The sequence below is a fragment of the Carassius gibelio genome, chromosome A20 (genome assembly GCF_023724105.1).
Source record: "Carassius gibelio isolate Cgi1373 ecotype wild population from Czech Republic chromosome A20, carGib1.2-hapl.c, whole genome shotgun sequence".
Classification (NCBI taxonomy): domain Eukaryota; kingdom Metazoa; phylum Chordata; class Actinopteri; order Cypriniformes; family Cyprinidae; genus Carassius; species Carassius gibelio.
The window spans coordinates 5397296-5421393 of NC_068390.1; the positions used below are offsets into that span (position 1 = coordinate 5397296).

A 24098-nucleotide genomic window follows, 5' to 3' on the forward strand; every position below is an offset into this window, starting at 1 on the left:
ATAACGGGGAAAAAAACAAGAAAAAATTATTTTTAAAATTAAATAATTATGTAGACAGTTTAGTTATAACAGTTATTAACAATGCAAGTCAACAAAATAAAACCTCACTAAAATACAATGCAATAGAATAAAAGAATCCTTTCTGTGCTTTAATGAACAAATGGAAATAAATGAAATAATTTAAAAAAAAAAATGTACAAGGTTATTTACATAACCTTGTGCAAGAATGTCTTTGGCAAATGACATGCCCAGATCTCAAATATTGTTTTGTAGCACAGTGAAGTCATTTTTTTTTTCGTTTATCCACCTCTGCTTCTCAGTCTCATAGAATGGAGACTGCTGAAAGTCTCTCCATGGCATTTCTGCTCTCATTCCCTGAGCCTGATAAAGAGAAAACACTTTAGCAGGACAGTAAATGTATTTGCCTGCCACTCCAGGTAAACTAGTGTGAATATGAGGACTGTTGGGTCCTTGTTTCAGTGGCAGGTGGCAGAATCTGCACAGACGACCAGTAGGATGCTCCACTGCTGACTTTCGCTTGCTTCTCTCATCAGTGACCCTCTTCCTTTCTGTCCCTCTCTGCTTAGAGGCCTCCAGTTCCCGCTGAAAAAAAGGAGTCTCTGCAAAATCTTCAAAAGGCATTCTGGGGTTGGTCAGGCCCTCTGCTGAATATAGCCCCTTTCACACTGCCATTCCGTCAAATACAGGGGTAAAGTGTTCCTGTAATTGTTTCCTGGTCGCTAGATTTGGCACTTTCACACTGCCAGTGAAGACCCGGTATATGTGCGTGCTTTCACACACAACCCTAGAAAATCCCGTAACGACACGTTACATCAGCGCGTGACGTGTAATGTACGAGTCGACAGCGCTTGGCACGTTATACTTTAACTGAAGCAAGCAAACGATCTCGGCGTCAGCGCGGAAAGTGAGGAACTAACTGATCTCTGCTTCATTACAGTTTGCACATATGTTTTCGTCGCGAATGTTGATCTTCCTTCAAAACAGCCGGTAAAAGAGTCGCGCGATAACGCGCGTCATCACTTCGATACGGAATTAGATCTGGCTTTTGTTCACACAGCGCTCGTTCCGGATCGATTACCGCAATGTTACTAGGTCCCCGACCCGGGTTCAATTCGGTAATCAATTCCGGGACATGGTTGCTTTCACACAGAAGGGGACCAGGCAATGTTACGGGAATATTGCGGGTCCGACGTGCAGTGTGAAAGGGGCTTGTGTGTCAAATACTTTCTTGGAGCAGTAGAAGTATTTAACATCACTACCTTGATAGAAGAAATGTATTGAGGAGCCATCACCCATGTATCGAGACTTAGGCTGGCCACAGGCTAAACAGGATCTGGTTAGCTTTTTTTGCAGCACCTGCAATTGTTGTTGCTGCTGAACTGCCTGCTGCTTCTCTATGATGTCCTTCACCATCTTCTCGAATGCTGTCTGGTCCAGAGGGACAGCCTCAGGAACAGCCTTTGCAGGTGGATTGACTGGGGCAGGTGCCAGTACTGTCCCTGGGACACTGATTGTTTCACTGGCTGAGTGAAGACGCTGCCATAACTGAACCATTAATGATATTTCTCATTGGATCCGTCCATCTATTATGGTTTAACACAAAAACTCGCCCACCGGTCTTAATAGGTCCAGTGCGAGCAGAACAGGGAGAAGCAGCTACAGGCAGTGGTGATGTGCTTGGGAGTTCTAAAAGAGATTCACAAAATTACTAACTTAAGTATATTTTTTCTGTGTCCATAGATGAGGCAGACAGATTACACACATTGACGCCTGTATGTATTATATAGTTACCTCCAACTAAAAGACACTCCTCTGATGTTTGTTCCTTCACTGTCACAGCACTTGGTGTAGGAAACTGGTGAAAAATGACAGCCTGTGAGGTAGCCTCTGGTTCTGCAGCAAGAGGGGTCTCAGCAGAAGAGGTATCCTTTAAGCATTCCTAAAAAATGAGTGCAATATGCAAGTGAGAATTATAAATTTATTTTTTTTAATAAAAAAAAACGTATACATTTTTTTTAAAGGCGTACCTGAGATGGGAATGAGAACGGAACGCCAGATGAAGACTCCTCTTGCATCTCCAAATCTCCTAGGTCTGTCTTCCTGCTTTTGTGCTTGTCAAAGTCAAGAGGCACAGGTCGACAACCTGGCTCCACATATTGCAGGCCCAACCTCTCTCCTGTGTCCCTGCTGGAGATGTGCAAGGCTGGATATTTGGGTTGCCCTGTCACTTTTATAGATGCCCTGTTTAACTCTATCATCAAAACAGGGTCAAACACTCCAGGTAAGACAACCCCAGGCTGCTTCAGGTCCACCAGCCACTGATAATTCCAGCGTGCCACACCAGTCTTACCCTGTGCCTGGAACAACTCAGTAGAGACACGATTGCCCGTTACCCACTGAGCCTGGTGGAAATGAAACCCCTCCTGCTGTGAAGTGCCTCTCACAGGGATCCAAATGGGCACAGCAGCTCCATCACCCTTGACATGATTCAGCTGTAGGGTTCCACCATATATGTAGAGGATTCCTTCCTCCACCTCAGGATCACTCAGGCAGCCTCTAAGGATGTGGATACGCTGAATCCACCATAATTTTAACATTGAGGGTTTGAAAATGAAGATGTTGTTGGGATCCTTTGCCAGATAGAAATGGTGTAACACTTCTTCCACCCTTTGAACCAGCTCTCTGGGATGTGGCACTTTTGTCCTACAATGCTCTCTGATGTGCAGCTTGGTGGGATTAGCAGGCTCGATACCACAGAATCTGTATGCGTTCTTCAGTTTCTCCAGGTCACCCTGATCAACTACAGAGAAGGCAGAAGAGATGAACTGGCAGAAAGAGCCATACAGAGGATGGTGCTCCGAAACACACTCCCTGGTGAACCGCCGCATACAGTGAAACAAGTCCAGTTTAACAACCATGTCCTCGTTGAACTTCCTGCAAGCGGCATGTAAATTCTTGAGGTTTCCTGATGTAACCTCTGCCACAGTAGCTTCTGTGGTCCTCCAGGCTTCCCACTGCTGGTGCTCATAAGGTCCTGGGTCCATCACTCTGAAAGCGGCACAGCAGTCCCTAAGTACATAAAGGGGGAAAAAAATACATTTTAATGTATTCATAACCTTTGCTTACACCACTTGATGTAATGTTTGGTTAGATGTGATGATTTATACCTGTCCACCCACTGGTACTTGGCCTTGGGAATACCAGCAGCACTGTAGCGATTTGATAGCCCACAGTACATTGACTCCGATGACTGCTCACTTTCACTCTGCAGCATCACCCGGGACAGAATCATCCAGTTCTCATTCATCACAGCATAGGATGACATCGTGCCAGATAAGAGGGTCACTTTTCTAGCAACTTTGCGTGTGTGATCTGACCTGAACACCTGTCCAAAAGTGCCTTGTAGGAGCTGAGTGAGAGCTGCTTCTTGCCGCTGATATTCATGAAGGAGGCACTCTATTAAATAGTGTGCAGAGACATACACCCCATTCCACCCATCAGTGTCTCCGTAATCCCCAAACGGTGCAGGTGTGTCATCCTTCCTCAGTGCCCCAGTGATGGTTTTCTGACCATACAGCCCTGCTTCAGCATCCCTGACATTCTGCACACTGAGAAGGTAAGCCAGATGTGCTCTTTCAAATTTAAGGTGAAGCACCTCAGACAGCTGGTTGGCCATGTCATTAGGGGATTTTCCAGAGCGCCTCAGTTCATCCATCACTGTTTTACAGATTGCCTTCTTATGGGTGAGGAAGGCTGGCAAGATGTTTCTGAATCGCTGTGGTAGAATGTCCGGCCACTGAGGTTTATCAGCAAACCAGTATCTTTTGCATGCCTTACAACACAGACGTGAAGCAAGGATGTAAAATTGCCCAGTAATACCAAGGATCACTCTGGGCCTTCCCACACCAGAGGACACAACGTTTGGATTTTGACATCTGTAAAGACAAGGCAGGATGTAATTGTTCCTAAGCCTTTCCATTATACTGTGCTCAGGTTTCCAAATGAAAAAGGGATGGAGTTGGAAGTATTTGGGTGATGGAAGGCCAGTGTTTGTCTCTATAAGCTCAGGCTGAGGTGGATAGCGCCATAAGGAGACCATATTCATGAGGTGTCTTACTGGGTGTGATCCTGGCCAGAGCCAAATTCTTTGTTGAAGAGAGCAGTTCCAGCGGCTGATATCTTGCAAGTAGCTAGGAACAGGTGCTTCTTTCTGTACAGAAGGCATTGATGCAAGAGCTGTAGGTGCTGATTGTGCAGCAGAAGGTGGTACAGGCCCATCAGTCTGTGAAGAAGGCATACTGGGACTGGGAGAACTAGAGACTGCATGTGATGTCGACAGAACTGCATGGAACACAAAAAAGATGTATGTCTGTGTGTGTGTGTGTATTAACAATGATTGCACATGATGTGTATTTAACTGTCTTTACCTTTTTTGTAGCTGAGAAGAGGGGCTTCAGTCAGTGCAGATGGCATTGGTGCAGGTGTTGATTGTGTTTCTGCAGGTGGTACAGAGCCTTCACCCCGTGAAGAAGGCCTACACACAGGAACTGATGTTGATGGAGACTTCGGCAGACCTGCACGGAACAGGAAAAGGAGGAAATAAAAAATATATTAAAAAACTGAATGTACATGATGTGTATGTAATTGTCTTGACTACAGTAAATGACTTATTTAATGTAACGCATGAATCATTGTTTATTCTATCATTCTATTTATTCTAGGAATAAAAATTCTAATAATGTTCAAAAGTCTGTAAGTAAACATTCCATTTATAACAGCAAATGACACTTTAAATACCATTGCATACAATTCATGAAGTGCACTCACCCTCACCACTGGTATGTTCAACCCTTAATTATAGTTAGAACAAAAAACATGTTTTTTAGAACAGGCAAGAACACTGCCAAAGCAACAAATAAGATAATAAAATTCAGAAATGGAGGATAAGTCTGTATGTAACAGAATAAGCCTCTGAATCTGATTAGGAAAGTAACCTGCTGTAGACAAGACTGTGGATCCCGTGGCTGCAGATGATCCTGAAAATTAAGCATTATAATTTGAACATTTTTGCTCCAGTATGTGCAATTGTTGGAGACAGACTCAGCATTATCCTCTCCAGCTCTTCATCCTCCTCCATCACTATAAAACAAAATCAATGGATCAGTAGGCTTTAAGTAACAATATAAGCACATTTGCATGAATTTTATTAACTTACCAGGCTGATCAGAAGCAGTACTGGAAGAAACAAGTGGTCTTGCAGTGGAAGCTGATGGTGGGGGCACCGGAGGAGTGTTTATCGTCAGCTGTTGTTGCTGCTGTTTTAAAAGATACTGCTGCAAGTTGTACATTTTGCTGCCTGGAACACACTTCTGCTTTATTATAAAGAAAGCATATCCGTCTGCCCTGGTATCCCAAATTTGTCTCCAAGTGTCTTGAGCTCTTGTTCCAAATCCAACAGTATTGTCTTCCTCCATCAAAACTGGCAATGGATCTGGCCTTTGAGACAGATACCGTTTAAGGTCATCAATTTCCTTAAAGCTTCTTGAGTATTCAATAAAGGAAATTAGACTATCTTTGCAAGGACCCTCTGGGTTGAACTACCCAGCCTGTTCTTCTTCCTCAACCTTATTGGACAGGTACAAATCATAGCCGACATCATTCTCTAGTAACCACCTGAAAGACTGGCCCTTGTATTTGCCAAACTGTAGAATATATTCTCCCAACACCTCTTGCTTGTCAGAGACATCCCCTCCTCTCTGTAAGACAACAGAACGGGCATTCATCCTGACCAGATCTTCTCTTTGAGGTGTTGACTTGTTCTGCAGTGAAGGGTTGTCTTTAATTCTTTTTGCCTCTTCTGATGGGTCCCGGCGTAAATGGCCTGATGGGCCTTTCCTGAAAGACACCTTGTATCTCCCGGGAAAAAAAAAACAGTTTTCTTCATGATGCTGTTCTGAAATCATGGCCACATAAAAATACTTAATATAGTGAAATAAGACAGTCATCAGCAGCAGTTATTTTAACTTGCCATAATATTTCATAATATTACAGTTTTTTTTCCTTAATAAATGCAGCCTTAGAGCATAAGTGTTATTTAATATTTATTTAATCCACTCAATATATGAGTAAGTATATATATTTTTAATATGAAAATGTGTACATGTATATATTAAAACAAGTTTAACTAATTCAAAATGTTGTTTTATATACACACAGTTTAGTAATATATATAATAATATAGAATATATATGTAATAAATGTAATATGTGTATTTAATACATATGAATTACATTATGAGTATCATATTGCATTGTTAACATTTAAAAAAAAATTAACAAGTACTTAGAGATTAATTATGAAACATTGACTCTTACAAAGAAACTATAACAATTATATAAAATAACTGCTGTATTTTCAACGGTGAGTTTGGTTAAATATTTCCTAACATCACAAACCAATCAACACAATTAACACAATACCATTACATGAGAATATACATGTAATTTATATGATAAAATATTTACAATCCAGAAAGTGAATATTGCTAAAGTAACGTAGCATTCAACTTAACCTACCTTCTCGCTTAACGTTAATTGTGTTGATCTCGCACTCTTACGTAAAAACAACGGTCATCTGAGGTAAAACTTTTGCGAAGGTAGTTTAGACAGTTAATGCTTGTCAGCAAACTTGTTTTGTTTTGTACAACAAATCGGTAAACATATCTCTCCGATCGTGAAGCTGGTCTCCTCCCCTCCTCCACTCGCTATGAATGATTGACAGATGACACCAGGCTGTTTGAATTCCGCGCCACGGAAGAGGCGAAACAGCGCCGGGGAATCTTCGTGTGGCCACAAATATATCGCATCCGTAGTGTTAAGCACTACCACAGAGAATGAATGGGAAAAGTTAAGAGAAGTTAAGCTTAACTATTTTCGGCTGGGACACGAAAGGTCCCCAGTTTGAAACTGGGCGGGAACACTGAATCTCTTTTTACAATCGTTTAGGTGGGTTTCTGTTGAGGAGGAACTCAATTCTAGCAAGGCTTTGCGGCCAAGAGGCATGAACACAGTCACTAAAGGTATAGTTGATGCAGAAATGAAAGAGCAGTCATTGTTTGACCTAAACCTATCCCACAACTGTGACATTCCAAGCCTGTCTGGCTTTCTTCTGAGGAACACGGAAAAAGCGATTTGCCTGAGTGGCCCTCTGTTGAGCAGCAGCTCTGCATCACGAAGGCCTGCTGCAAGTGTTTAATTCCGAGGTAAGTTAAGGGTAGCGTTTCAGGAAACTCTGCATAGACTGCCAGGCCGAATGAACTCTGTCCTCTTGTGCGTGGGAATTACGCCGATTGTCTATTTGCTTTCGGGCACATCACACTATAAATATTCGCCCAAAAGGCACTCTAGCGCTAGACTGTGGAGTTTCTGTAGTGTAGTGGTCATCACGTTCGCCTAACACGCAGAAAGTCCTCGGTGCGAAACCGAGCAGAAACAGCTGTCCCCTTTTGAAGAAATGTATGAACCCCTTTGAGCCGGCAGTTGGCTTCAGAAGGTCTAGCCTTTATGCGCATTTTGCTGAGCCTGTGTAGAGATAATTATTAAGCCACACTAGGCAGTGGTAATACCCACGCAGACAGTACTCTGTACTTTTGACCTGGTAGTTTAGATGAACAGATGGCCGGTAGACTCAAAGACCCAATATTTCGTACAACATATAAATATACATATATTAAATGAAAGTGGGGAAAAAAGCAAAGAAGAAATGGCCACAGAGGATTCCCGCAAACAACTGGAGATATTCCCGGTTTGCTGCTAAAAATAGAAGGTATTTGCGAACTGAAGAGCGCAACGCAATTTGTAATTTGATTCGCGCTCCAAGATGCATGAGATGAAAAGATCTGACACCTTCGCCACAGGTTTCCGTAGTGTAGAGGTTATCACGTTCACCTTACACGCGAAAGGTCCCCAGTTCCAAACTGGGCGGGAACACTGGATCTCTTTTTCAAAATTGTTCAGGTGGGTTTCTGTTCAGGAGGAACTCAACGCTTCCAAGGCTTTGCGGCCAATAGGCATTAATACAGTCACTAAAGGTAAAGTTGATGCAGAAATGAAAGAGCAGTCATTGTTTGACCTAAACCTAACCCACAACTGTGACATTCCAAGCCTGTGTGGCTTTCTTCTGAGAAACACCAAAGACGAGATTTTAGGAAACTCTGCGTAGACTGCCACGCCGAATGAACTCTGTCCTCTTGTGTAAGGGTCTTATTCCACCTAGGCCATCACGTAAGGCAGGGTCTCAAGGGGTGTCTAAAAGGGGGTACGTGGCAGGCCCTCCTTAGACCCCTGCGCGCCGGCCCTGTCTGTCCCAATGATCACCTGTGTCACCACAAACAGCCCATCAGTCCCTCTCACCGCCTATGTGACCACTAATTGCGCTTCTGTCCACTGGTAATACAAAAACTGTGACCGCAAGCTGTCTATGTGTCCCCCTTATCCCCTACGTGCCCACAAGTAGCCTTTTTATCCCCTTGACGAACTTTAAAACACATCCATCTGGAGTGTTATTTTCTGATAAAATGATGCAAGCCGTAGCAGTTTCTAACACATGGCTAACCTTCTTGAAATTCAACACAATGGTCAATGAATCTGCCAATAAACCTGTTCAGGTGGCTCCTCGCTTACTCCCGAAGCACCCAGAGGTGTTAAACCCTCAGAATTCCACTGACCACAAACAGTCTGTATTTTTTACAATGGGATAGATTGTACGTGGCAAGTCCATGTCTCAGCTTTCTGAAGAGATATCAAGCTAAAACCTGATTTCCCATGCTAGTCTGGACACGTGCTACCCCTGTGGTGAGTTTCAATAAGATTGGAGAAACTTGAAATCTCGGCTCAAAAAAACTAAAAGTTTCAAGAAGATTGGAGAAACTCGAAAATTTGACCAACAAAAATCACCAAGAGAAATTTTCGAGTTTCTCCTGAGTTCTTGGAACTTTTGGTTTCTTAGTTTGAGACTAGCACAGGAAGGCAGGTTTCGGCTTGATATCAAGCTGCAAGTGTTTAATTCCGAGGTAAGTTAAGGGTAGCGTTTCAGGAAACTCTGCATAGACTGCCAAGCCGAATGAACTCTGTCCTCTTGTGCGTGGGAATTACGCCGATTGTCTATTTGCTTTCGGGCACATCACACTATAAATATTCGCCCAAAAGGCACTCTAGCGCTAGACAGTGGAGTTTCTGTAGTGTAGTGGCAGTCATTGTTTGACCTAAACCTATCCAACAACTGTGACATTCCAAGCCTGTCTGGCTTTCTTCTGAGGAACACGAAAAAAGAGATTTGCCTGAGTGGCCCTCTGTTGAGCAGCAGCTCTGCATCACGAAGGCCCGTCTTTACACAGGTGTAGAGATAATTGTTAAGCCACACTAGGCAGCGGTAATACCCACGCAGACTGTACTCTGTACTTTTGACCTGGTAGTTTAGATGAACAGATGGCCGGTGCACTCAAAGACCCAATATTTCGTACAACATATAAATATACATATATTAAATGAAAGTGGGGAAAAAAGCAAAGAAGAAATGGCCACAGAGGATTCCCGCAAACAACTGGAGAAATTCCCGGTTTGCTGCTAAAAATAGAAGGTATTTGCGAACTGAAGAGCGCAATGCAATTTGTAATTTGATTCGCGCTCCAAGATGCATGAGATGAAAAGATCTGACACTTTCGCCACAGGTTTCCGTAGTGTAGAGGTTATCACGTTCGCCTTACACGTGAAAGGTCCCCAGTTCGAAACTGGGCGGGAACACTGGATCTCTTTTTCAAAATTGTTCAGGTGGGTTTCTGTTCAGGAGGAACTCAACGCTTCCAAGGCTTTGCGGCCAATAGGCATTAATACAGTCACTAAAGGTAAAGTTGATGCAGAAATGAAAGAGCAGTCATTGTTTGACCTAAACCTAACCCACAACTGTGACATTCCAAGCCTGTGTGGCTTTCTTCTGAGAAACACCAAAGACGAGATTTTAGGAAACTCTGCGTAGACTGCCACGCCGAATGAACTCTGTCCTCTTGTGTAAGGGTCTTATTCCACCTAGGCCATCACGTAAGGCAGGGTCTCAAGGGGTGTCTAAAAGGGGGTACGTGGCAGGCCCTCCTTAGACCCCTGCGCGCCGGCCCTGTCTGTCCCAATGATCACCTGTGTCACCACAAACAGCCCATCAGTCCCTCTCACCGCCTATGTGACCACTAATTGCGCTTCTGTCCACTGGTAATACAAAAACTGTGACCGCAAGCTGTCTATGTGTCCCCCTGATCCCCTACGTGCCCACAAGTAGCCTTTTTATCCCCTTGACGAACTTTAAAACACATCCATCTGGAGTGTTATTTTCTGATAAAATGATGCAAGCCGTAGCAGTTTCTAACACATGGCTAACCTTCTTGAAATTCAACACAATGGTCAACGAATCTGCCAATAAACCTGTTCAGGTGGCTCCTCGCTTACTCCCGAAGCACCCAGAGGTGTTAAACCCTCAGAATTCCACTGACCACAAACAGTCTGTATTTTTTTACAATGGGATAGATTGTACGTGGCAAGTCCATGTCTCAGCTTTCTGAAGAGATATCAAGCTAAAACCTGATTTCCCATGCTAGTCTGGACACGTGCTACCCCTGTGGTGAGTTTCAATAAGATTGGAGAAACTTGAAATCTCGGCTCAAAAAAACTAAAAGTTTCAAGAAGATTGGAGAAACTCGAAAATTTGACCAACAAAAATCACCAAGAGAAATTTTCGAGTTTCTCCTGAGTTCTTGGAACTTTTGGTTTCTTAGTTTGAGACTAGCACAGGAAGGCAGGTTTCGGCTTGATATCAAGCTGCAAGTGTTTAATTCCGAGGTAAGTTAAGGGTAGCGTTTCAGGAAACTCTGCATAGACTGCCAGGCCGAATGAACTCTGTCCTCTTGTGCGTGGGAATTACGCCGATTGTCTATTTGCTTTCGGGCACATCACACTATAAATATTCGCCCAAAAGGCACTCTAGCGCTAGACTGTGGAGTTTCTGTAGTGTAGTGGTCATCACGTTCGCCTAACACGCGAAAGGTCCTCGGTTCGAAACCGAGCAGAAACAGCTGTCCCCTTTTGAAGAAATGTATGAACCCCTTTGAGCCGGCAGTTGGCTTCAGAAGGTTTAGCCTTTATGCGCATTTTGCTGAGCCTGCACACAATGATTTTGGACTTGCTTAGGAAGTGGGTAGTGTAGTGGTTATCACGTTCGCCTCACACGCGAAAGGTCCCCAGTTCGAAACTGGGCGGGAACACTGAATCTCTTTTCACAATTGTTTAGGTGGGTTTCTGTTGAGGAGGAACTCAATTCTAGCAAGGCTTTGCGGCCAAGAGGCATGAACACAGTCACTAAAGGTATAGTTGATGCAGAAATGAAAGAGCAGTCATTGTTTGACCTAAACCTATCCCACAACAGTGACATTCCAAGCCTGTCTGGCTTTCTTCTGAGGAACACGAAAAAAGAGATTTGCCTGAGAGGCCCTCTGTTGAGCAGCAGCTCTGCATCACGAAGGCCCGTCTTTACACATGTGTAGAGATAATTGTTAAGCCACACTAGGCAGCGGTAATACCCACGCAGACAGTACTCTGTACTTTTGACCTGGTAGTTTAGATGAACAGATGGCCGGTGCACTCAAAGACCCAATATTTCGTACAACATATAAATATACATATATTAAATGAAAGTGGGGAAAAAAGCAAAGAAGAAATGGCCACAGAGGATTCCCGCAAACAACTGGAGAAATTCCCGGTTTGCTGCTAAAAATAGAAGGTATTTGCGAACTGAAGAGCGCAACGCAATTTGTAATTTGATTCGCGCTCCAAGATGCATGAGATGAAAAGATCTGACACCTTCTCCCCAGGTTTCCGTAGTGTAGAGGTTATCACGTTCGCCTTACACGCGAAAGGTCCCCAGTTCAAAACTGGGCGGGAACACTGGATCTCTTTTTCAAAATTGTTCAGGTGGGTTTCTGTTCAGGAGGAACTCAACGCTTCCAAGGCCTTGCGGCCAATAGGCATTAATACAGTCACTAAAGGTAAAGTTGATGCAGAAATGAAAGAGCAGTCATTGTTTGACCTAAACCTAACCCACAACTGTGACATTCCAAGCCTGTGTGGCTTCTTCTGAGAAACACCAAAGACGAGATTTTAGGAAACTCTGCGTAGACTGCCACGCCGAATGAACTCTGTCCTCTTGTGTAAGGGTCTTATTCCACCTAGGCCATCACGTAAGGCAGGGTCTCAAGGGGTGTCTAAAAGGGGGTACGTGGCAGGCCCTCCTTAGACCCCTGCGCGCCGGCCCTGTCTGTCCCAATGATCACCTGTGTCACCACAAACAGCCCATCAGTCCCTCTCACCGCCTATGTGACCACTAATTGCGCTTCTGTCCACTGGTAATACAAAAACTGTGACCGCAAGCTGTCTATGTGTCCCCCTGATCCCCTACGTGCCCACAAGTAGCCTTTTTATCCCCTTGACGAACTTTAAAACACATCCATCTTTAGTGGTATTTTCTGATAAAATGATGCAAGCCGTAGCAGTTTCTAACACATGGCTAACCTTCTTGAAATTCAACACAATGGTCAACGAATCTGCCAATAAACCTGTTCAGGTGGCTCCTCGCTTACTCCCGAAGCACCCAGAGGTGTTAAACCCTCAGAATTCCACTGACCACAAACAGTCTGTATTTTTTTACAATGGGATAGATTGTACGTGGCAAGTCCATGTCTCAGCTTTCTGAAGAGATATCAAGCTAAAACCTGATTTCCCATGCTAGTCTGGACACGTGCTACCCCTGTGGTGAGTTTCAATAAGATTGGAGAAACTTGAAATCTCGGCTCAAAAAAACTAAAAGTTTCAAGAAGATTGGAGAAACTCGAAAATTTGACCAACAAAAATCACCAAGAGAAATTTTCGAGTTTCTCCTGAGTTCTTGGAACTTTTGGTTTCTTAGTTTGAGACTAGCACAGGAAGGCAGGTTTCGGCTTGATATCAAGCTGCAAGTGTTTAATTCCGAGGTAAGTTAAGGGTAGCGTTTCAGGAAACTCTGCATAGACTGCCAGGCCGAATGAACTCTGTCCTCTTGTGCGTGGGAATTACGCCGATTGTCTATTTGCTTTCGGGCACATCACACTATAAATATTCGCCCAAAAGGCTCTCTAGCGCTAGACTGTGGAGTTTCTGTAGTGTAGTGGTCATCACGTTCGCCTAACACGCGAAAGGTCCTCGGTTCGAAACCGAGCAGAAACAGCTGTCCCCTTTTGAAGAAATGTATGAACCCCTTTGAGCCGGCAGTTGGCTTCAGAAGGTTTAGCCTTTATGCGCATTTTGCTGAGCCTGCACACAATGATTTTGGACTTGCTTAGGAAGTGGGTAGTGTAGTGGTTATCACGTTCGCCTCACACGCGAAAGGTCCCCAGTTCGAAACTGGGCGGGAACACTGAATCTCTTTTCACAATTGTTTAGGTGGGTTTCTGTTGAGGAGGAACTCAATTCTAGCAAGGCTTTGAGGCCAAGAGGCATGAACACAGTCACTAAAGGTATAGTTGATGCAGAAATGAAAGAGCAGTCATTGTTTGACCTAAACCTATCCCACAACAGTGACATTCCAAGCCTGTCTGGCTTTCTTCTGAGGAACACGAAAAAAGAGATTTGCCTGAGTGGCCCTCTGTTGAGCAGCAGCTCTGCATCACGAAGGCCCGTCTTTACACAGGTGTAGAGATAATTGTTAAGCCACACTAGGCAGCGGTAATACCCACGCAGACAGTACTCTGTACTTTTGACCTGGTAGTTTAGATGAACAGATGGCCGGTGCACTCAAAGACCCAATATTTCGTACAACATATAAATATACATATATTAAATGAAAGTGGGGAAAAAAGCAAAGAAGTAATGGCCACAGAGGATTCCCGCAAACAACTGGAGAAATTCCCGGTTTGCTGCTAAAAATAGAAGGTATTTGCGAACTGAAGAGCGCAACGCAATTTGTAATTTGATTCGCGCTCCAAGATGCATGAGATGAAAAGATCTGACACCTTCTCCCCAGGTTTCCGTAGTGTAGAGGTTATCACCTTCGCCTTACACGCGAAAGGTCCCCAGTTCAAAACTGGGCGGGAACACTGGATCTCTTTTTCAAAATTGTTCAGGTGGGTTTCTGTTCAGGAGGAACTCAACGCTTCCAAGGCTTTGCGGCCAATAGGCATTAATACAGTCACTAAAGGTAAAGTTGATGCAGAAATGAAAGAGCAGTCATTGTTTGACCTAAACCTAACCCACAACTGTGACATTCCAAGCCTGTGTGGCTTTCTTCTGAGAAACACCAAAGACGAGATTTTAGGAAACTCTGCGTAGACTGCCACGCCGAATGAACTCTGTCCTCTTGTGTAAGGGTCTTATTCCACCTAGGCCATCACGTAAGGCAGGGTCTCAAGGGGTGTCTAAAAGGGGGTACGTGGCAGGCCCTCCTTAGACCCCTGCGCGCCGGCCCTGTCTGTCCCAATGATCACCTGTGTCACCACAAACAGCCCATCAGTCCCTCTCACCGCCTATGTGACCACTAATTGCGCTTCTGTCCACTGGTAATACAAAAACTGTGACCGCAAGCTGTCTATGTGTCCCCCTTATCCCCTACGTGCCCACAAGTAGCCTTTATATCCCCTTGACGAACTTTAAAACACATCCATCTGGAGTGTTATTTTCTGATAAAATGATGCAAGCCGTAGCAGTTTCTAACACATGGCTAACCTTCTTGAAATTCAACACAATGGTCAACGAATCTGCAATAAACCTGTTCAGGTGGCTCCTCGCTTACTCCCGAAGCACCCAGAGGTGTTAAACCCTCAGAATTCCACTGACCACAAACAGTCTGTATTTTTTACAATGGGATAGATTGTACGTGGCAAGTCCATGTCTCAGCTTTCTGAAGAGATATCAAGCTAAAACCTGATTTCCCATTTTAGTCTGGACACGTGCTACCCCTGTGGTGAGTTTCAATAAGATTGGAGAAACTTGAAATCTCGGCTCAAAAAAACTAAAAGTTTCAAGAAGATTGGAGAAACTCGAAAATTTGACCAACAAAAATCACCAAGAGAAATTTTCGAGTTTCTCCTGAGTTCTTGGAACTTTTGGTTTCTTAGTTTGAGACTAGCACAGGAAGGCAGATTTCGGCTTGATATCAAGCTGCAAGTGTTTAATTCCGAGGTAAGTTAAGGGTAGCGTTTCAGGAAACTCTGCATAGACTGCCAGGCCGAATGAACTCTGTCCTCTTGTGCGTGGGAATTACGCCGATTGTCTATTTGCTTTCGGGCACATCACACTATAAATATTCGCCCAAAAGGCACTCTAGCGCTAGACTGTGGAGTTTCTGTAGTGTAGTGGTCATCACGTTCGCCTAACACGTGAAAGGTCCTCGGTTCGAAACCGAGCAGAAACAGCTGTCCCCTTTTGAAGAAATGTATGAACCCCTTTGAGCCGGCAGTTGGCTTCAGAAGGTTTAGCCTTTATGCGCATTTTGCTGAGCCTGCACACAATGATTTTGGACTTGCTTAGGAAGTGGGTAGTGTAGTGGTTATCACGTTCGCCTCACACGCGAAAGGTCCCCAGTTCGAAACTGGGCGGGAACACTGAATCTCTTTTCACAATTGTTTAGGTGGGTTTCTGTTGAGGAGGAACTCAATTCTAGCAAGGCTTTGAGGCCAAGAGGCATGAACACAGTCACTAAAGGTATAGTTGATGCAGAAATGAAAGAGCAGTCATTGTTTGACCTAAACCTATCCCACAACAGTGACATTCCAAGCCTGTCTGGCTTTCTTCTGAGGAACACGAAAAAAGAGATTTGCCTGAGTGGCCCTCTGTTGAGCAGCAGCTCTGCATCACGAAGGCCCGTCTTTACACAGGTGTAGAGATAATTGTTAAGCCACACTAGGCAGCGGTAATACCCACGCAGACAGTACTCTGTACTTTTGACCTGGTAGTTTAGATGAACAGATGGCCGGTGCACTCAAAGACCCAATATTTCGTACAACATATAAATATACATATATTAAATGAAAGTGGGGAAAAAAGCAAAGAAGTAATGGCCACAGAGGATTCCCGCAAACAACTGGAGAAATTCCCGGTTTGCTGCTAAAAATAGAAGGTATTTGCGAACTGAAGAGCGCAACGCAATTTGTAATTTGATTCGCGCTCCAAGATGCATGAGATGAAAAGATCTGACACCTTCTCCCCAGGTTTCCGTAGTGTAGAGGTTATCACCTTCGCCTTACACGCGAAAGGTCCCCAGTTCAAAACTGGGCGGGAACACTGGATCTCTTTTTCAAAATTGTTCAGGTGGGTTTCTGTTCAGGAGGAACTCAACGCTTCCAAGGCTTTGCGGCCAATAGGCATTAATACAGTCACTAAAGGTAAAGTTGATGCAGAAATGAAAGAGCAGTCATTGTTTGACCTAAACCTAACCCACAACTGTGACATTCCAAGCCTGTGTGGCTTTCTTCTGAGAAACACCAAAGACGAGATTTTAGGAAACTCTGCGTAGACTGCCACGCCGAATGAACTCTGTCCTCTTGTGTAAGGGTCTTATTCCACCTAGGCCATCACGTAAGGCAGGGTCTCAAGGGGTGTCTAAAAGGGGGTACGTGGCAGGCCCTCCTTAGACCCCTGCGCGCCGGCCCTGTCTGTCCCAATGATCACCTGTGTCACCACAAACAGCCCATCAGTCCCTCTCACCGCCTATGTGACCACTAATTGCGCTTCTGTCCACTGGTAATACAAAAACTGTGACCGCAAGCTGTCTATGTGTCCCCCTTATCCCCTACGTGCCCACAAGTAGCCTTTATATCCCCTTGACGAACTTTAAAACACATCCATCTGGAGTGTTATTTTCTGATAAAATGATGCAAGCCGTAGCAGTTTCTAACACATGGCTAACCTTCTTGAAATTCAACACAATGGTCAACGAATCTGCAATAAACCTGTTCAGGTGGCTCCTCGCTTACTCCCGAAGCACCCAGAGGTGTTAAACCCTCAGAATTCCACTGACCACAAACAGTCTGTATTTTTTACAATGGGATAGATTGTACGTGGCAAGTCCATGTCTCAGCTTTCTGAAGAGATATCAAGCTAAAACCTGATTTCCCATTTTAGTCTGGACACGTGCTACCCCTGTGGTGAGTTTCAATAAGATTGGAGAAACTTGAAATCTCGGCTCAAAAAAACTAAAAGTTTCAAGAAGATTGGAGAAACTCGAAAATTTGACCAACAAAAATCACCAAGAGAAATTTTCGAGTTTCTCCTGAGTTCTTGGAACTTTTGGTTTCTTAGTTTGAGACTAGCACAGGAAGGCAGATTTCGGCTTGATATCAAGCTGCAAGTGTTTAATTCCGAGGTAAGTTAAGGGTAGCGTTTCAGGAAACTCTGCATAGACTGCCAGGCCGAATGAACTCTGTCCTCTTGTGCGTGGGAATTACGCCGATTGTCTATTTGCTTTCGGGCACATCACACTATAAATATTCGCCCAAAAGGCACTCTAGCGCTAGACTGTGGAGTTTCTGTAGTGTAGTGGTCATCACGTTCGCCTAACACGTGAAAGGTCCTCGGTTCGAAACCGAGCAGAAACAGCTGTCCCCTTTTGAAGAAATGTATGAACCCCTTTGAGCCGGCAGTTGGCTTCAGAAGGTTTAGCCTTTATGCGCATTTTGCTGAGCCTGCACACAATGATTTCGGACTTGCTTAGGAAGTGGGTTTCCGTAGTGTAGTGGTTATCACGTTCGCCTCACACGCGAAAGGTCCCCAGTTCGAAACTGGGCGGGAACACTGAATCTCTTTTCACAATCGTTTAGGTGGGTTTCTGTTGAGGAGGAACTCAATTCTAGCAAGGCTTTGCGGCCAAGAGGCATGAACACAGTCACTAAAGGTATAGTTGATGCAGAAATGAAAGAGCAGTCATTGTTTGACCTAAACCTATCCCACAACTGTGACATTCCAAGCCTGTCTGGCTTTCTTCTGAGGAACACGAAAAAAGAGATTTGCCAGAGTGGCCCTCTGTTGAGGAGCAGCTCTGCATCACGAAGGCCCGTCTTTACACAGGTGTAGAGATAATTGTTAAGCCACACTAGGCAGCGGTAATACCCACGCAGACAGTACTCTGTACTTTTGACCTGGTAGTTTAGATGAACAGATGGCCAGTGCACTCAAAGACCCAATATTTCGTACAACATATAAATATACATATATTAAATGAAAGTGGGGAAAAAAGCAAAGAAGAAATGGCCACAGAGGATTCCCGCAAACAACTGGAGAAATTCCCGGTTTGCTGCTAAAAATAGAAGGTATTTGCGAACTGAAGAGCGCAACGCAATTTGTAATTTGATTCGCGCTCCAAGATGGATGAGATGAAAAGATCTGACACCTTCGCCACAGGTCCCGTAGTCTAGAGGTTGTCACGTTCGCCTTACACGCGAAAGGTCCCCAGTTCGAAACTGGGTGGGAACACTGGATCTCTTTTTCAAAATTGTTCAGGTGGGTTTCTGTTCTGGAGGAACTCAACGCTTCCAAGGCTTTGCGGCCAATAGGCATTAATACAGTCACTAAAGGTAAAGTTGATGCAGAAATGAAAGAGCAGTCATTGTTTGACCTAAACCTAACCCACAACTGTGACATTCCAAGCCTGTGTGGCTTTCTTCTGAGAAACACCAAAGACGAGATTTTAGGAAACTCTGCGTAGACTGCCACGCCGAATGAACTCTGTCCTCTTGTGTAAGGGTCTTATTCCACCTAGGCCATCACGTAAGGCAGGGTCTCAAGGGGTGTCTAAAAGGGGGTACATGGCAGGCCCTCCTTAGACCCCTGCGCCCCGGCCCTGTCTGTCCCAATGATCACCTGTGTCACCACAAACAGCCCATCAGTCCCTCTCACCGCCTATGTGACCACTAATTGCGCTTCTGTCCACTGGTAATACAAAAACTGTGACCGCAAGCTGTCTATGTGTCCCCCTTATCCCCTACGTGCCCACAAGTAGCCTTTTTATCCACTTGACGAACTTTAAAACACATCCATCTGGAGTGTTATTTTCTGATAAAATGATGCAAGCCGTAGCAGTTTCTAACACATGGCTAACCTTCTTGAAATTCAACACAATGGTCAACGAATCTGCCAATAAACCTGTTCAGGTGGCTCCTCGCTTACTCCCGAAGCACCCAGAGGTGTTAAACCCTCAGAATTCCACTGACCACAAACAGTCTGTATTTTTTTACAATGGGATAGATTGTACGTGGCAAGTCCATGTCTCAGCTTTCTGAAGAGATATCAAGCTAAAACCTGATTTCCCATGCTAGTCTGGACACGTGCTACCCCTGTGGTGAGTTTCAATAAGATTGGAGAAACTTGAAATCTCGGCTCAAAAAAACTAAAAGTTTCAAGAAGATTGGAGAAACTCGAAAATTTGACCAACAAAAATCACCAAGAGAAATTTTCGAGTTTCTCCTGAGTTCTTGGAACTTTTGGTTTCTTAGTTTGAGACTAGCACAGGAAGGCAGATTTCGGCTTGATATCAAGCTGCAAGTGTTTAATTCCGAGGTAAGTTAAGGGTAGCGTTTCAGGAAACTCTGCATAGACTGCCAGGCCGAATGAACTCTGTCCTCTTGTGCGTGGGAATTACGCCGATTGTCTATTTGCTTTCGGGCACATCACACTATAAATATTCGCCCAAAAGGCACTCTAGCGCTAGACTGTGGAGTTTCTGTAGTGTAGTGGTCATCACGTTCGCCTAACACGCGAAAGGTCCTCGGTTCGAAACCGAGCAGAAACAGCTGTCCCCTTTTGAAGAAATGTATGAACCCCTTTGAGCCGGCAGTTGGCTTCAGAAGGTTTAGCCTTTATGCGCATTTTGCTGAGCCTGCACACAATGATTTCGGACTTGCTTAGGAAGTGGGTTTCCGTAGTGTAGTGGTTATCACGTTCGCCTCACACGCGAAAGGTCCCCAGTTCGAAACTGGGCGGGAACACTGAATCTCTTTTCACAATCGTTTAGGTGGGTTTCTGTTGAGGAGGAACTCAATTCTAGCAAGGCTTTGCGGCCAAGAGGCATGAACACAGTCACTAAAGGTATAGTTGATGCAGAAATGAAAGAGCAGTCATTGTTTGACCTAAACCTATCCCACAACTGTGACATTCCAAGCCTGTCCGGCTTTCTTCTGAGGAACACGAAAAAAGAGATTTGCCTGAGTGGCCCTCTGTTGAGCAGCAGCTCTGCATCACGAAGGCCCGTCTTTACACAGGTGTAGAGATAATTGTTAAGCCACACTAGGCAGCGGTAATACCCACGCAGACAGTACTCTGTACTTTTGACCTGGTAGTTTAGATGAACAGATGGCCGGTGCACTCAAAGACCCAATATTTCGTACAACATATAAATATACATATATTAAATGAAAGTGGGGAAAAAAGCAAAGAAGAAATGGCCACAGAGGATTCCCGCAAACAACTGGAGAAATTCCCGGTTTGCTGCTAAAAATAGAAGGTATTTGCGAACTGAAGAGCGCAACGCAATTTGTAATTTGATTCGCGCTCCAAGATGCATGAGATGAAAAGATCTGACACCTTCGCCACAGGTTTCCGTAGTGTAGAGGTTATCACGTTCGCCTTACACGCGAAAGGTCCCCAGTTCGAAACTGGGCGGGAACACTGGATCTCTTTTTCAAAATTGTTCAGGTGGGTTTCTGTTCAGGAGGAACTCAACGCTTCCAAGGCTTTGCGGCCAATAGGCATTAATACAGTCACTAAAGGTAAAGTTGATGCAGAAATGAAAGAGCAGTCATTGTTTGACCTAAACCTAACCCACAACTGTGACATTCCAAGCCTGTCCCAGCAAACACAGAACGTTGTGAGGACGTCGCCAGTTAGTCGTCATTTGGTCAGCGCGACATTACTTTATGGCAACGTTGTGAGGACGTCGTGGTAAAGTTCCATTTTTTTAAATCTTGGCTAACTTCCCAGAAACGTCGTGGGCACGTACTCAAAAGACGTCGCTAGTTAGTCCCATTGGGGACGTTGTAGCAACGTGGTCAAGCTGGTCTTCAGATAACTTTTAATATTATTGCACTAGATGTATTATTATTATTAAGATACCATTTGAACAGCATATTCTTTGGGAAATATACAAAAAAATTAATCAAGCATGTTAAAATAATTATATATATATATATATATATATATATATATATATATATATATATATATATATATATATATATATATGCCATCAGTTTAAGAACAATAAAATAAACAATTTACTTAGCAAATGGTGATAATGTTTGTTAATGAAAGAGAGTACGGAACAAATTAACATTTAAACCTTAAACTAGCAGCGCACGTCACTTTCTGAGTGAAGTGCGCGACGTGCGCGTGCCCGTCATTTTGTAACGGTCAACTTCCAGCGGACGGACACGGAGGAAAGGTAAGTCCTATAAATCTACTTTTATTCATAGATTTTAACTTGATATAACGTTAAATGCCATCAAAGAGGAGTAGTGTTTTGTATTTTTGTAGGTTTTCTCTTTCAATTTAATAAATAAATGCTCCGTTTGTTTAATTAGCTCAAAAGCAGTCTCAGAGGTGGTCTAAGGTAACGGTAACTGTTAAAATCGAATTTAACCTTACCTGTTTTAAATTATTTGAAATTTATCACTATAAACTATACAGTGTTAACTTTCTAATAATTAAATTTTTAACCGTAGTAACGTTAATTAGTTTGTTTGAATAACTTACCTGCTGCTCGAGCTTGATGATGCTCATGCTATCCATGCTGTGAACTTGAATATAATCCGATATAACGTTAAATATAAAGGTTAACGTTAATTAGACCGAGGCTGCCGAAATCATGTTCAGTGTAATGTTATGTGGGATTAATAATTTCCCCTTTTCTCCCTCAAGTGGCAGGCTTGTAAATTCTGTCATCTGTTCATTATTGGTGTTGATGGTGTTTTTCACATGCATGCTTTTTAATGCTAGTTTAATTCTCAAATGGATCTGATACTTAAGTTTCACAAAAAGTAAACAAATTGTTCACTTTCTTAGGGCCTGACAACCACCAGTTGAGTCCATGATTCAGTGAGTTCCTTATAAGGAAATATATTTGTTACCACCTAGTAATTTAAATGTATTATTTATTGCTTTAAAATGAGCACATATATTTATCATCAGGGGAAGAGACAGTCTGGGCAGCAGCAACAAGACAACTATTACAAGTAGAGATGGGTTTCAAGAACTGGTACTAATTTGGTTCCTGACTTGTTCAGTACTGAAAACATTTACATAAGGTACAGGATCAATAGTGCTGCTATCAGTATTCTTGTAACATTGATTCATTACCCTTTAGACACAACCACATATCCTCCAAATCATCTCTGCGTGGATGGCAGCAAGGATCCAGGATCAAGAGATCATTCTTCATGGAGACTGTTCCACAGGAAGCAGTTTCTCCTGGGTGAAAAACTAAACCTGGTTGTTTCAGCATCACTCAGGCAAGCCTAAATACTTTTAAATTGATTTCAGTTGGTTATGTGTTTCAGGTCATCCTGACCATTCTGCTGTCCTGGATGTGAGGCCGTGCTGCAACTACATTTCTCGTGGTTGAAAGATTTGTGCAGCGGTATCCAGACATATAACGCCCCATCACACGGGGCGTCAACGCCTCTCGTTTACTTTTAAATGAAGTGACGTCAAGGATGGTGAAATCAATTCTAGAAATTAATTCTAAATAGAAGTTGAAGACTTTTCAAGCGCCAATGCAGCCGTCCTCCAGTCAGAACATCTTATGCAAATACCCAAGCGCAGACGCAAGCCATTCAAGTGCATGCAATACCAGAAAACTAATGTGATTGGCAGTCACTATGAGAAGTAACAGTAATTCCGATCCGATATCAGTGTTGTTTTTTGCATTTTTTTTTTTAATCAATGTAGAATTTTCTATACTTCTGTGTAGGGATGTCAATTTTCAATCATTTCCATGATTGATCGTCGTTTAAATTAATGATCAAATAATCGATTAATTGTTAACCTTAATGCTGCAAAGTCTATTGCAGTAACATCCAGTCACTGGTATGACAGGATGTGCAAAAGTGTTTGTGTGTGTGTGTGTGTATATATATATATATATATATATATATATATATATATATATATATATATATATATATATATATATATATATATATATATATATATAAACTGTAAAATATATTTTACAGTAAAGACAAAAAGTTTGGACACACCTTCTCATTCAAAGAGTTTTTCTTTATTTTCATGACTATGAAAATTGTAGTCACACTGACGGCATCAAGGGCTATTTGACCAAGAAGGAGAGTGATGGGGTGCAGCACCAGATGACCTGGCCTCCACAGTCACCGGACCTGAACCCAATCCAGATGGTTTAGGGGTGAGCTGGACCGCAGACAGAAGGCAAAAGGGCCAACAAGTGCTAAGCATCTCTCGGGGAACTCCTTCAAGACTGTTGGAAGACCATTTCAGGTGACCACCTCTTGAAGCACATCAAGAGAATGCCAAGAGTGTGCAAAGCAGTAATCAAAGCAAAAGGTGGCTACTTTGAAGAACCTACAATATGACATATTTTCAGTTGTTTCACACTTTTTTGTTATGTATATAATTCCACATGTGTTAATTTATAGTTTTGATGCCTTCAGTGTGAATCTACAATTTTCATAGTCATGAAAATAAAGAAAACTCTTTAAATGAGAAGGTGTGTCCAAACCTTTGGTCTCAAACTGATATATATATATTAGACAGTTTCATCGGATGCACACGCCTGGACCTAAGTTAACTTCCGGTCTGTGTTGTGTATATCGGTCTGGCTGCGGTGCCATCTACAAACACAGTTAAAGCCAAGGTGATGAGTAGACTGAAGTTGGGCTCAGGTGGTAGTGCTGTGGGATGTGTTCCCATACATTTATTTATTTTTGGAGACTCGCCACAATTTTAAAACTGATCGATTTTCAAAAAGGCTTCGTTGAATAAACA

General features: G+C 43.3%; 1 protein-coding gene and 17 non-coding genes across 18 annotated transcripts; 17 read left to right on the forward strand and 1 right to left on the reverse strand.

The window, feature by feature from the left end:
• Positions 1-322: 322 nt before the first annotated feature.
• On the reverse strand, positions 323-4154 carry LOC127938185 (uncharacterized). Its single transcript, XM_052534622.1, has 7 exons — positions 3189-4154; positions 2049-3090; positions 1813-1960; positions 1573-1707; positions 1378-1514; positions 426-603; positions 323-381 (listed from the first exon to the last, which is right to left on the reverse strand). The coding sequence occupies exons 1-7, from the start codon at positions 4124-4126 to the stop codon at positions 323-325; spliced, it is 2637 nt and encodes an 878-aa protein (XP_052390582.1). The 5' UTR covers positions 4127-4154.
• A 3287-nt stretch (positions 4155-7441) lies between these two features.
• trnav-aac (transfer RNA valine (anticodon AAC)) lies at positions 7442-7514 on the forward strand. Its single transcript has one exon. It is a non-coding gene; the product is annotated as a tRNA-Val (tRNA).
• Positions 7515-7936: 422 nt separating this feature from the next.
• Positions 7937-8009, forward strand: trnav-uac (transfer RNA valine (anticodon UAC)). Its single transcript has one exon. It is a non-coding gene; the product is annotated as a tRNA-Val (tRNA).
• Positions 8010-9748: 1739 nt separating this feature from the next.
• trnav-uac (transfer RNA valine (anticodon UAC)) lies at positions 9749-9821 on the forward strand. The gene has a single exon. It is a non-coding gene; the product is annotated as a tRNA-Val (tRNA).
• A 1242-nt stretch (positions 9822-11063) lies between these two features.
• trnav-aac (transfer RNA valine (anticodon AAC)) lies at positions 11064-11136 on the forward strand. Its single transcript has one exon. It is a non-coding gene; the product is annotated as a tRNA-Val (tRNA).
• Positions 11137-11257: 121 nt separating this feature from the next.
• On the forward strand, positions 11258-11326 carry trnav-cac (transfer RNA valine (anticodon CAC)). The gene has a single exon. It is a non-coding gene; the product is annotated as a tRNA-Val (tRNA).
• A 606-nt stretch (positions 11327-11932) lies between these two features.
• trnav-uac (transfer RNA valine (anticodon UAC)) lies at positions 11933-12005 on the forward strand. Its single transcript has one exon. It is a non-coding gene; the product is annotated as a tRNA-Val (tRNA).
• A 1241-nt stretch (positions 12006-13246) lies between these two features.
• Positions 13247-13319, forward strand: trnav-aac (transfer RNA valine (anticodon AAC)). Its single transcript has one exon. It is a non-coding gene; the product is annotated as a tRNA-Val (tRNA).
• A 121-nt stretch (positions 13320-13440) lies between these two features.
• Positions 13441-13509, forward strand: trnav-cac (transfer RNA valine (anticodon CAC)). Its single transcript has one exon. It is a non-coding gene; the product is annotated as a tRNA-Val (tRNA).
• A 606-nt stretch (positions 13510-14115) lies between these two features.
• Positions 14116-14188, forward strand: trnav-uac (transfer RNA valine (anticodon UAC)). Its single transcript has one exon. It is a non-coding gene; the product is annotated as a tRNA-Val (tRNA).
• A 1240-nt stretch (positions 14189-15428) lies between these two features.
• Positions 15429-15501, forward strand: trnav-aac (transfer RNA valine (anticodon AAC)). The gene has a single exon. It is a non-coding gene; the product is annotated as a tRNA-Val (tRNA).
• A 121-nt stretch (positions 15502-15622) lies between these two features.
• trnav-cac (transfer RNA valine (anticodon CAC)) lies at positions 15623-15691 on the forward strand. The gene has a single exon. It is a non-coding gene; the product is annotated as a tRNA-Val (tRNA).
• Positions 15692-16297: 606 nt separating this feature from the next.
• Positions 16298-16370, forward strand: trnav-uac (transfer RNA valine (anticodon UAC)). Its single transcript has one exon. It is a non-coding gene; the product is annotated as a tRNA-Val (tRNA).
• A 1240-nt stretch (positions 16371-17610) lies between these two features.
• trnav-aac (transfer RNA valine (anticodon AAC)) lies at positions 17611-17683 on the forward strand. The gene has a single exon. It is a non-coding gene; the product is annotated as a tRNA-Val (tRNA).
• Positions 17684-17806: 123 nt separating this feature from the next.
• Positions 17807-17879, forward strand: trnav-cac (transfer RNA valine (anticodon CAC)). The gene has a single exon. It is a non-coding gene; the product is annotated as a tRNA-Val (tRNA).
• Positions 17880-19799: 1920 nt separating this feature from the next.
• trnav-aac (transfer RNA valine (anticodon AAC)) lies at positions 19800-19872 on the forward strand. The gene has a single exon. It is a non-coding gene; the product is annotated as a tRNA-Val (tRNA).
• A 123-nt stretch (positions 19873-19995) lies between these two features.
• On the forward strand, positions 19996-20068 carry trnav-cac (transfer RNA valine (anticodon CAC)). Its single transcript has one exon. It is a non-coding gene; the product is annotated as a tRNA-Val (tRNA).
• Positions 20069-20674: 606 nt separating this feature from the next.
• trnav-uac (transfer RNA valine (anticodon UAC)) lies at positions 20675-20747 on the forward strand. The gene has a single exon. It is a non-coding gene; the product is annotated as a tRNA-Val (tRNA).
• The last annotated feature ends 3351 nt before the right edge of the window (positions 20748-24098 follow it).